The sequence below is a fragment of the Camelus dromedarius genome, chromosome 12, assembly GCF_036321535.1.
Source record: "Camelus dromedarius isolate mCamDro1 chromosome 12, mCamDro1.pat, whole genome shotgun sequence".
Taxonomy (NCBI): domain Eukaryota; kingdom Metazoa; phylum Chordata; class Mammalia; order Artiodactyla; family Camelidae; genus Camelus; species Camelus dromedarius.
This window is the reverse complement of record NC_087447.1, coordinates 11537123-11550211: the sequence shown is the minus strand read 5'-3', so window position 1 is coordinate 11550211 and position 13089 is coordinate 11537123. Positions and strand designations below refer to the sequence as shown.

The following is a 13089-nucleotide window of genomic DNA, read 5'->3' as shown; positions in this document are numbered from 1 at the left end:
AACAAGAGTTTTTTAAAACATACAGAAAAGCTTCACTGAAATCATTTCTGAAAAGTTTAGGTCGTACATTTGCCAACTATGGTATCTAATTAACTCAATTATAGTAAACACAATATAAATGACCTTTGCAGACTTATTTTCCTTTTATGGGGACTCCTTGATAAAGTCCCAGTTTCTCAAGTCCAGTAGGATTAACCATGACAAGTTCAAAACTGTGTAATCAATGCAAAAACCAATCTGTCTGAGCGTAATAGTAAGAAACCTGCTGTGGTCAGTGATTTCAATGCAGTGGAAATAGCTAATAACATTGCTAGTATTTTTTGAGTGATTAATCTATGCCAGGCAATTGTAATTATTTAAAATATATTAAAAACAATGATACCAAATGAAATTACTTTAAGATGTGAGTGAAGATACAAAGTAGAAAAGACCCAGGGATGGAACGCTGGGGCACATCAGCATTTGGGTGTCAGGACCGTAAGAAGAATCAAGCCAAAGAGAGGAAGAAGGCTGAAAATGAGGACCGGGAGGTTTAAACTCCATCAATATGCTGATCATTTGTTATTTTATGTCTGTAGCCACAACCTTTCTTCTGATCTAGTTATCGAAAATATATTTCTAATGCAACATATCCAAAGCATAATTACTGATTTTCACCATTAAATTTTAAATTTCATCTTCTTACAGGATTCCCAGTGTTGGTAAATGGCATCTCATTATTCCACTTTCGTAGGTCAAACAAATTTTGAAATTATCCTTGACTCATCTGGCATCTAGTCCATATAAAATTCTGTTGGCTTTACCTTCAAAATAGATTCAAAATGTGATTACTTGCCTAGATTGTCACAATAGATGCCTATCAAGACACTGGTTCCTGTTTCTTTCTGAGACATATATTTTACTATTTTACTGCACTTCTCTTAAAACGTTAAGTCTGAAAATGCTACTTCTCTGCTCAGATCCCTTCAGTGGCTTTGCATCTTAAGGCAATGTGAAACTTCTAACTATGGCCTATTAATCTCCATGGTTTTGATTTTAGGTAACTTCCTATCTCTTCTCCTACCATACCACTCTCTGCTCGTCCATACTTCCCTCAGTGTCTCAAGTCGCTTAACCTCCTTGCTGTTCTGTGAGGAGCAATCAATCAAGTGCTTGGACTAAGATGTCATGTTGCTTGGGTTAAATCCCTGGCGATTCCATTAAAAAAATTTTTTTTTTTATCTTTGATAGTTGTTTAGCCTCTCTGTGCATCAGTTTCCTTATCTGTAAGTTGGGGACAATAATGATAGTCCACTCTTCAGGTTTTGGTAAGGATAATGAATCAAACCGTGTAAGTGATCAGTAGGTGTAGCCAGTCATCGTCACCATCGTCATTACCATCACCATCAGTATCACCATGACGCCCATCATCATCACCCATCATCATCGGTCACCACACCACCATAATCCCCACTCTCCTCTGCCTCCGCTTCAGAGTAGCAGCAATGAGCATGCCAACCAAACCTCCACCCTAACAACTCTGCACTTGTTCTTTGCTCTGCCCGAGATACTCTTCTGACAGACTTACATATGCCTTGTATTTTTGCATTACCAAGTCTCTGCTCAATATTATCTCACACAAGAAGGCTTTTCATGTGACTCTGCATGAAATAACATCCCTGTTCCCCTTCATTTCTCTCATCTTGCCCCATTTTTCTCCATATCACATAATAGCAATTGACATTATCCCATTAATTACCAATTTTTTTTCTGTATTTGGGATTTTGTTTATCTTGTGCCTGTATTCTCAGAGTCTAGAATAATGCTTGCATTGCATTAAATATTTACCTGAATAATTTATGAATCCTCCTGTCTCTCAAACTCTCTCATATTTCGATATCCTTATGTCTCTGGCTGTATTCTGTTTAATTCCTCAATGTTGGCGTCAGTTTACTCATTCTCATTTCAACTTGTCTTGTCAGATATTTATGTCATCTATAAAAAAATTCTAAAAATAAAATTGACTATTTTTTGTTTGTTTCTTTTTTTTTCACTTGTTTTTTCCACATTGATCTATTTCTAATCATAATTACAGTTTTTGTTTCATAGACTCCTGTTCTGGCTACATACATGCTCTTTTTTTCCTTATTACAAATTTATTATTAATTATAATCTTTTTCATTTGTTTAAAATTGTTTTTACTTTTTTTCATTATTAACCTTTTCCTTGCTTTTGTTTATTGTAAAACATTGAGAATCTTTTTTGGCAATAGATATCTAAAATTGTTTTGTAATTTTTCTCCAGCTGCTCATCTAATGCAGGAGGTTTAAATTTTTTTGTTCTCTTTTTGCTTTGAACTATCATTTTCATTGAGTTGTTTGTTGTTGTCTTAACCCATCTTCCTAAGGTTCATGACTAGAACATGTCTAATATATTAAAAGATCATAGTTTTTGCCCTCGGAAATATTTTGGTTTACAGGCTCTAAATCACTAGGTGGTTTGGCTTAGTTACTGTTTATATGAATGTCTTATCTTTTGAGGGAAAATATGTTGTTTCTGGATAAAGCCACTTTTTATGTTCAGGAAGGACCATCCAGATCTTATGCTTGTGTATGTAGACTGGTTCTAGTATTTCACCACTAATGCATATGGCTGATCATTTATAAACATGGACACCAGTAATCTCTCCCAATCTATATGTTGCCTCTCAACACCCCCCATCCCTGCCAATTTGTATGTTGAAGCCTCATCCCCGATGTGATGAGTATTTGGACACTGGGCCTTTGGGAGGTAGGTGATGAGGAGGGTGGAGTGCTCATGAATGGGGTTAGTGCCCTTTATAAAAAGAGAAAGAGAGTAGAATTCTCTCTCTCTGTGCCATATGAGGATACAGTGAGAAGATGGTTGTCTGCAAACCAAGAAAGTGTCCTCCCCAGATACTGGTTCCCCTGGCGCCCTGATCTTGGACTTCTCAGCCTCCAGAACTGTGAGAACAAATGTCTGTCGTTTAATCCATCCAGTCTATGGCATTTTGTTATAGCAGCCCGAACTGACTGAAACATATATATTTTGTCAATCATTTCAATGTGTTTGGGGTAGAATGGAAATGTTTCCCCTATTATTATTCCACTCTTTCCTACTAAACATTTTTGCAAACTAAAATACTATTCTTCCATCTCAAAATATCTTAAATGGCTTATATTTTTGGCAAATCTCAAGGAGAAGGAATTTTTTCAGGTAAGCTTACCTTTTCATTGTTACCCCTAAAAACCTGAAGACTGAATATGATGTAGAAATAAACTATTTGGTCAACTCATCAGAATGTTCCAAGGGAGTGGATTTATACATGTTGAGAAAATGCCTGAAGGAAACTGTCATAACCTCACCTGTGGAAACATTCTCTCCATTTCTGTGTTCTTTATTTTCCCTCTCAGTACCCCCAAGAATGAGAAAACAGTAACACTACTAATAACTTATACCATTTATAGGGCTTTTTATAAGACATGTATTAATTCATTTAATCCTTAAATGACCATATCAGGTAGGTTTATTGTAATCTTCATTTGACTAAAAATGAAACTGAAGGGCAGAGAGTTTAAGTGACTTTTTTCCCCTTCTCAAACAGATCTAAAGAGGGATAGCCAGGATGCAAATCCACACAATCTGGCTCGAGAGCCCGTGCCATGCCACAAACCTTTTTCATTGTCTATCTATAAACGTCCATGATAACCACTTCTTTAGTTAATTTTATAGCTAACAAGGGATTATCACCTCAAGAATGCCACTGATAAATGAACATTTGTAACCAGGAAGTTAATTACTATGTAAAATGTTGAATGACATAGAGAATATTTTTAAAAAAAGATGTAAGTGTCCATTGAGGAATGGATGGGTAGAGAAAACATGCTATATACATACAATGGATTATTGTTCAGTTTAAAGAGAAGAATAAAATCTTGTTATGTGTGATAACATGGATGAACTTGGAGGACGTTATGCTAAGTGAAATAAACCAGCTGCAGAAGGGCAAATACTGCATGATTCCACTTACCTGAAGTATCTAATAGTTCATAGTATCAAACTCATAGAAGCTGGAATCATGGTTGTCAGGGACTGGGGACAGGGAGAAATGGGGAATTGCTTTTCAATGGGCATAAATTTAAGTTGTACAAGACGAATGAGTTCTAGATGTCTGCTGTACAACGTTATGCCTATAGTCAGCAAAGCTGTATCACGCACTTAAAAATTTGTTCAAAGGGTACATCTCATGTTGTGTTTTTACCACAATTAAAAGGGAAGAAAAGAAGGGGAGCCAGGCAATAAGCAAGCCATTGTTTTGCTGGCTTGGCATGGATCATAGCTTCAGGGGCAAGATTTCACAGCAAGCAGCTTCTGGGTTGGTGGCTTTCCGATTCTGGCAGAAGCAGGGAAATGCTGGGACAAGAAACTGTTCCCAGAAACATCATGTACTTTTCCAGCCAGTCCAACATTTTGGAAACCACAGGATACATAATAATAAACTCTTTTGCTTAAACCAAAAAAAGTAACCAGTCAAATAAAATCATATTAAATATACTAAAAAAAAAAAAAAAAAAAAAAAAAAAAAAAAAAAAAGGAAAGAAAGAAAAGGGAACTATATTCTCCAAATTCTGCAAGTAGGAAATAGGATGATAAAACTACTCAGCTGTAAATATTACTGCCCTCATGAGAAAAAGAAAGATGACTCTAAGGGAAGAGCTGTGAGCCCAGAGAGTGGTACTTTGGACCACAGAGGCTGATACTTTGAGCCCAGAGACTGGAGCAATGAGCTACAGAGAATTATTCCCAGGCCAGGTCTTGAAAACTAATGCAATTTGCCCTGTTTGATTTCAAAGTTGGTTGGGACCAATAAATCCTTTTTTCTTTCCATTTTCTCACTTTTTGAATGGAAATGTGTTTAACTTGTATCCTATGCCTGTCCCACCAAGTATTTTGGGAACAGATAACTTGTTTCCTGGTTTTTCAGGTCCACAGGTGGAGAGGAGATTTGCCCCAGCATGGCTTATACCCCGAGCCTCACCCAGACCTTGGTTTAAATGGTTTAGATGATGATATTTGGGACTTTTGAACTAATGATACTTAGATGAGATTTTGGACTTGAGTTAATGCTATAACGAGGTGAGGCTTTTGGGGATGTTGGAGTAGGGTGAATGTACTTCGCATTTGGGATGTGTTAATAAATACAATCATCAAAAGAAAATTTAGAGAGCTTTACTTGATATGAATGTTTTACTGAGCAAGACATGACTTGCAAAAAGGAAACTTCAGAGTGATTAGAAGCTCAGAGGCATTTTGTTAAAAGATGGATTATAAAATGAGAATGGAGTTTAACTTTTACAATGATTGGCTATTACAGTGGGAGTTTCCAGATGGTGGGGCACTTAGTTAAAAGGTATTATACCATTTTAGGAAGATGATTTAAGTTTCATTTATGATTATCAGAAACATTTACAAGGAAATATCTAAGTTAAGTTCCACTTACATTCAAGAAACAAGCTAGATTACATTTTGCTTACATGGCCTAACTGGTTTTGTCTGCTCACAGGATTTTCAAGTCTGGTCTCCATTTTATTTTATTTTAATACAATGAGTTCCTTAAAGTGTACCCTTCCCCCCCCCATGCCCCCCCCCCACACACACTTTAGGTTAATCTTAGTTATACGACTGGGAATCAAAGATAAAGAGAAAAAAACTTTAAACTCATGTGGGGAAAAAACCCCACAAAAATACAAGTCATTTCTTATCAGAAAAGTGGAAATCAGAAGACAATGAAATAACACCTTTAAAGAGATGAAAGAAAAAAGATCATTTCTAGAATTCTATATCCAGTGAAAATAGTCTTAAAATTAACATACAAATGTTAAAGACTACTTTTAGAATTTCTTTAAAAACTGTTGACTATTTAAAACAGAAATAATAACCTATGATGAATTTATAAGTAGACTATTACAATAAAAGCACAAATACAGAGGGTAGTAAGTGGAATTATACTTTGAAGAGTTTCCTGCATATTTACCTCAACAATATCATAATAATTCATGGTAGGCTGTGACAAGAACGCAAATGCAAAATATTATGCAAATGATATAGCTAAAGAAACCAACAGAGATAAAAACCTCTATAAATCCAAAAAGAGCCTGAGAAGGAGAAACTAAGAAAAAAAGAAGAGAACAGATGAATAAAATACACAAGGGAAAACAGTATATATAAATGCTCCACTAAAACTCTTCTACACCAGTCATAGGAATGTAGTTTTGTGCACCTGTTATGGAAAACAGCGTGGAGATTCTTAAAAAACTTACCCTATGATCCAACAATCCCACTCCTGGGCATGTATCCAGAGGAAACTCTAATCCAAAAAGGTACATGCACTCCAATGTTCACAGCAGCAATATTTACAATAGCCAAGACATGGAAGCAACCTAAGTGTCCATCAATCAATGACGGGATAAAAAAGTTTATATATATACATGTATATATATAATGGAATATTATTCAGCTGTAAAAAGGATGAAATAATGCCATGTGCAGTAACATAGATCTGGAGATTGTCATTCTAAGTGAAGTCAGAAAGAGAAAGAAAAATACCATATGATGTCACTTATATGTGGAATTTAAAAAAATGACACAAATTAACTTATTTATAAAACAGAAACAGACTCGCAGACATAGAAAGCAAACTTATGGTTACCAGGGGAAAAGGAGGGAGTGGATGGATAAACTGGAAGTTTGGGATTTGCAGATACTAACTACTATATATAAAGTAGTTGAACAATCAGGACTTACTGTATAGCACAGGGAACTATATTCAATACCTTGTAATGAAAATGAATATGAATGAAATGAATATAATGAAAAAGAATATGAAAAGGAATATATAAATGTATAACTGAATTGCTAGGCTGTACACCAGAAACTAACACAGCACTGTAAACTGACTATACTTCAATAAAATTGTTCCAATTAGATTGGTTTAAAAAGAAAAAGTATAAACTATATGCTCTTTATAAGAGGTGTATTTTATACGCGAGGAAATACAGGCAGAAATCAAAAGGAGGAACGGTATATATCGTGCAAATGCCAGTCATAAAAGAGACAATGTGAGCAAATTAAGACCAGACAAAGTAGATTTCTGGACCAGAGATATTATCAGCAATAAAAAAGAAAATTTCTTAATGATAAAATGGTTAATCTAACAACAAGATAGAACAATGCTAAATATGTGTACATCGAATAACAGAGCTTCAAAATAAAAGAAATAAAAATTGGCAGAACTAAAGGGAGCAATGGACAAATCCATAGTCATAGCTGTGAATTTTAACCCACTTCTGTTAGGACTTGATAACACAGTAGACAAAAATATGTAAGAATAAAGAAGATTAGAATCATGCTATTACATAATTAATCTAATTGACTTTACTCAACATTTACCAGATACACATTCTTTTCAAAGACACATGAGACATCACAACAAAACATATCTTGCCATTTAAAAAAAACCCTCAGTGGTAAAAATTATAATCCAGACTCAAAATCTTGGATCTTGTAATTAGCATTGATTCCCAATTTGGACCATAATAGACACTTTCATTCAAAGGGAGGGTGGGATGGGAAGGAGGCACATAATAGTCACTATTCCTTAGCAATCCTGAATCCACTTGGGCACAGTGTCAGGGTCCTCTACTGGCAGCAGAGAATGTTCCCTTATGATGCTCTCTGGGACTGGTTCCCTAATCCTTTGCAATTTGTATACATTGGCTCCACTCCCTGGGTCTGTCCTCTGAAAAGTTCTTCCATTTATATTAAAAGATGACTTATGTTTGCAGCTGAGTAGCTTTCTTGGGTGGCTTCCAGTTCATACAAAGTTGGGAGTCTGGAGTATTTTTATTTTGGACTGCCTGTGTCCCTTTTAGTCCAAGTTGACTATACTTTTATCAATATGATACAACACAATACAATATAATACAATACAAATTACTACAAATATCTTGATATTTTTGTGGTTTTTCTATGAATCTTTCATAGGTTTTACTCCATGAGTTTCCATCTTTCCAGCCTCTGCTAACAGTTTGTTTGCCATATATCCAACCTTCACCAGCAATCTCCTTGCTAATTTTCAAGCCTCAGATCATTCCCAAACCAATGCCACACATTTTGTGTTTCTGTTATGGAAATACCCCACTTGGAGGTACCAATGCCTGTGTTAATTATTTATTGCTGCATAACAAACGATATAAAACTTAGCAGCTTAAAATAACAATTACTGGGGGGGGAGGGTAAAGCTCAGTGGTAGAGCACATGCTTAGCATGTATGAGGTCCTGGGTTCAATCCCCAGTACCTCTGTTAATAAGTAAATAAAAATAAATAAACCTAATTACCTCCTCTCCCCAAATAAATATATAAAAACAAAGTTAAAAAAAAAGACCAAGGGAAAAAACCCAATTATCTATTATTTCTCACAAACTTGTGGGTTGGCGGGACATTTCTTGCCGGCCTTATCTGGGATAACTCATGAATCTCTAATCACATGGTGTGATGTCTAGGGGAGTTTGGAAGTGGGGTCTCTTATTCAACATAGTCTACTTGCAAGTTCTTTATAACAAGGTGGCCCCAAGATTCAAAGAAGGAACGCCCCAATAGGCAGGTGCTTTTCAAGATTTTATTTTGCAGCATGTTTGCTGACATCACATTGGGCAATACAAGTTCAGAACTGTCATGAGAACATTCTACATCAGGGCATAGGGAGCAGGAAAGAAGATTCTTTAGGGCAGGCACTGCTATCACAACCAACTTCAAAAAGAAGAAGTACAATGGTTTTTATTTACAGTTGACATGATTATGTACATAGAAAATCTGAAAGAATTCAGAAGCTACTAGAACTAAAAAGTGAATTTATGAAAGTAATGAGATACTAAGTCAATGGATATATTTGCAGTATTTCTATATGCTGATTAGAAAAAACTGAAAACTAAAACAAGAAAAACCATTTACAATAGTATTAAAAAAACACAGCTCCCTAGATATGAGTTTAATGAAAAATGTGAAATATATCTATACAGAGAACTATAAAACATTACTAAGAAAAATTAAAGAGACCAATAAATAAAAATTATACCAAGTTTATAGATTAAAGGTTTTAATATTGTTAAGATATTAATTATGTCCGCATTGATCTCTAAAGAGTCAATATAGTCCAAAATAATATCTCCTCATTTCTTTTCTATAAATTTTAGGAAGAAATTAAAATGACTGGGAGTAACAAGATAATCTAATAAATAAAGAGCAATTTTAGAAGGCTTATGTGGTTAGATTTCAAGACATACTAGGAAGCTACAGTAATTAAGGCCCTTGGTGATACGATAACACTAGAAAAATTTATCACTGGACCGAGTCCAGAATTAAACACACACACACACACACACACATTCAACAGATTTTCCACAAAGGTACAGAAACAGTTCAAAAGGAAGCAAAAATCTTTTCAATAAATGGTGCAAAAATAACTATATATAATTTGAAAAATATAAACATTGACTCTTAGCTTATACAATCCATAAAAATTAATTTGTGGTATGTCATAGACTTAAACGTGCTAGCCAAAACTACAAAGCTTTTAGAAAAATTTTCTTTACAAACTTGGGGAAGGCAAGTATTTCTTAACTAGAATCCAAAAGTCATTATCATAAAGAAAAACGATGATAAATTAGACTTCAATAAAAAAACTTATCAAAAATATCAATGAAAGGTTTAAGTCCAAATTAGGAAGAAAAATGTTAACAATAAACATATCTGACAAAGGAATTATATCTAGAATGTATAATAAATTCAGAAAAACATAATAAAGCCAATTAAAATTAGCAAATACTTAAAGTAATACTTCACAGAAGAAGATATCCAAATGGTCTTATGAAAAGGTACTTATCATCATTTTATCAGGGAAATGCAAATAAACATGGGCTCTGAATCTGGAAACCCTGGGTTCAAATGACAAATTCTAACTCCACATATGTGCTGTGTGAACTTACACCAGTGACTTAAACTCTCAGTTCCATCACTGGAAATAGGATAATAACAATCTTTATAGGATTTTTGTACATACATACATATATATTATATATATATATATATTTAGTTATGGTGCACAGTAAGCACTTACTTCATTTTAGCTATTACTAATAACTAGTATTTGAAAACATAAATTTAAAGCTACATAATATTCTTTCATACAATAATTGTTTAGCCAATGCTTTATTTTGGACAAATTATATTGTTAACATATTTCTATTTTCAGATAAAATGCTATAATAAATGATCCTTTTCTGATTATTCTGTTTGCTCTTAAGCCTGAGTCCTCTTCTGTCTTTCTTTCACTGTCCCAAAAGTCTAACTTCTGAGAACTTAATCACAAAGTCTCCTCTGTCTTCTTCCTTCCGGTTGGGTTGGGCCAGTGGGAGACAGGCAAGAGATGGGAGGGTACAAGCAGAGACAAATTGGGGTGTTTATCTTCTTGCTCTTTCCTTGCACGGCTATAGTTCTGTCAAAAGTTGCTTTTTTCCCCCTAAAGCCAGAGTTCCTACCAAGAATTTTCTCTCTATAAATCTAGCTCTCATTGATCTCTGATAATCCTCTACCCTCTCATTTCTCTGTGATCTGGGGATCCTAATAGTTTCCTGCTATTGTCAGTATGTGTGTAGCTACCCCTTACTGGTTCCCTTACTAATATTTCTGAATATAAACTCTATATTTTTTTCTATTATTTTTAAAATCTATTGAATGAGCCATCTGTTTCCAGCTGATACCTGAGGTGCAGCCTTGTACTATTACATTATACTCATTTGTTAAATTCTTTTTAAAAAAAGAAATTATTGCATCTAACAGTGGAAACATTGTAAAGATGTTTGGCACATATAGCTAAATAGTATCCAGATAATTTATACCATATTTTAGATCAGCTATAACATCAGCTATATAACTGAGAGAAATCCCCGTTGGGCGGGAATTTGCACGAGCTGGGACCAAACCCTGGCCTGAGAGGTCATACCCTTTCCTAGCTGTTCTGGGAGAGGCAATTTCTGGTAAGAGCTCTCCCTATGGCCCCCTTCATCTCACTGTTCCTCAGGGTGTAGACAAGTGGGTTGAGCAATGGGGTTCCCAATGTGTACACCAGTGAGATGAACGGATCTTGCTTGGGGTGGTAGTGGGAGCTGGGGCGCAGGTACATGAAGGCACAGAAGCCGTACTGCAGCAGGACCACAGTGAGGTGGGAGCAGCAGGTGGAGACGGCCCGGTGGCGGCCAGCCGCTGAGCGGATCGTGAGCACAGTGGCCACAATGAAGGCGTAGGAGGTGGTGATAAGGAAGAAGGGCACAGCTATGGCTAGTGTGGCTGCCACCAGCACTGACTGCTCATGGATGCGGCTCTCGGAACAAACAAGACACATCACTGGTGGCACATCACAGAAAAAGTGCTCGATACCTCGAACCTGGCAAAATGGCAGAGAGAAAATAAAGGCCACCAGTTGTAAGGACAGGAACAAGCCAATGACTACAGAGGCCACAACCAAGCGGACACAGAGAGTTAAAGTGATGATGAGAGGATACTGCAAAGGGCGGCGAATAGCAACGTACCGGTCATAGGCCATGGCAGCCAAGAGCAAGCAGTCGGCACTGCCAAGTCCAATGAAGAGCACCATCTGAGTGGCACAGCCCAGGAGAGTGATGGTCTTCTCTGACTGCAGGACGTTGGCCAGGATGTGGGGCACCACCACAGCCGTGTAGCATATTTCTACTCCTGAGAGGCTGCCCAGGAAATAGTACATGGGTGTGCGTAGGCGGGCTTCTGTCTGGATGGCCACCACAACGAGGACATTCCCGGCGATGGCCAGTGTATAAGCCAGGCTGACCCCAAGGAACAACAGGACGCGCAGCTCTGGGGGCGAGGGATAGGCCAGGAACACAAACTCCATCCACGCCGAGCGATTTCCCCAGGTCATTGAGCTAACAGCTTATCTCTGCCAAGAGTTACAAAGAAAGAAGAATGTATCAGACTGACAATACATTAGTTCACACTCTCAGCCCTGATGTCATCCAATCAGGGCTGGAGCTAGAAACTAGAGGAATTAGGACTATTTCTCTTTGTTCATCCCCCTTTACTGAGTCTCTTCACAGAAATAGCTACAACTTAATATCTAACTGCCAAGAATTGAGCTAAATTGTATAACTTTTTGAGGAAAAGAAGCAGAAGAAGTTTATTTTTCAAAGCTATTTTTGGTAGAAGTGGAATGAAAATTAAATTATTATGACATTTCACAGGGAAATGTCAAGGAATTCTTGACAGCAGGTGGCATTAAATTGAGAGCAGGAAGCTATTCATTCATTCCTTCATTCATCCATATATTTATTTGGTATTGACTCAGGGGTATGTGGATATAACACTGAAAAGCTAGTGATATGATGGAAAATAAAGAAAAAAAAATGATGCCCAGAGGCAAAAAGCTGACATGGCCTGCGACTGACAGTGTTGGGAATAAACATCAGAAAACAAAGCCTCTATATGTCTGGGTTCTCCATCCATATCCAACCAGGGAGCCTTGTCGCAGGGCTTCTCCTGGCTCGAGGTGGGTGGTGTGGGATCTAAGAATCCTTCCTGTGAGTTTGGGGATGAACAGAAAAGACTGAGCCAGTTTCCATTTATTTCTCCCTCTTCTACGAGGCGAAAGCGAAATCTAAGAAAAAACCATCTAGCTTCCTTGAAGTTTCTAACAAAGAGACGTAACTCTCAAAGGGTATCCAGTCCACTCCTTTCCCCAAACCAACTTATTCAGGAAAAGAGACAACATGTGACCTTGATTCAACTTGCCTGATTTTAATGTATACCATTTATTATGAGCTTTGAGGAAAATCTTGATCCAGAAGCACCACTCTAGGAAAAACCAGTCACATAAACCCAATGTAGTGTCCCAAGCATGGGGGGGAATGTGGTTAGAGACTGTCACAAGTATCAAGAAGACCTAGGGTGCGAAAGGCTCTGTTGCTTTTCCAACAACTAACAAGTGGTGTCCATTTCATTCT

The 13089-nt window shown here is 36.7% G+C and overlaps 1 protein-coding gene across 1 annotated transcript; it reads right to left on the bottom strand.

Annotated features, from left to right (window-relative positions):
* Positions 1-11066: 11066 nt before the first annotated feature.
* On the bottom strand, positions 11067-12011 carry LOC105094934 (olfactory receptor 10W1). The gene has a single exon (XM_010987047.3). It carries the CDS (start codon positions 12009-12011, stop codon positions 11067-11069), a length of 945 nt encoding a protein of 314 aa, XP_010985349.3.
* Positions 12012-13089: the final 1078 nt, after the last annotated feature.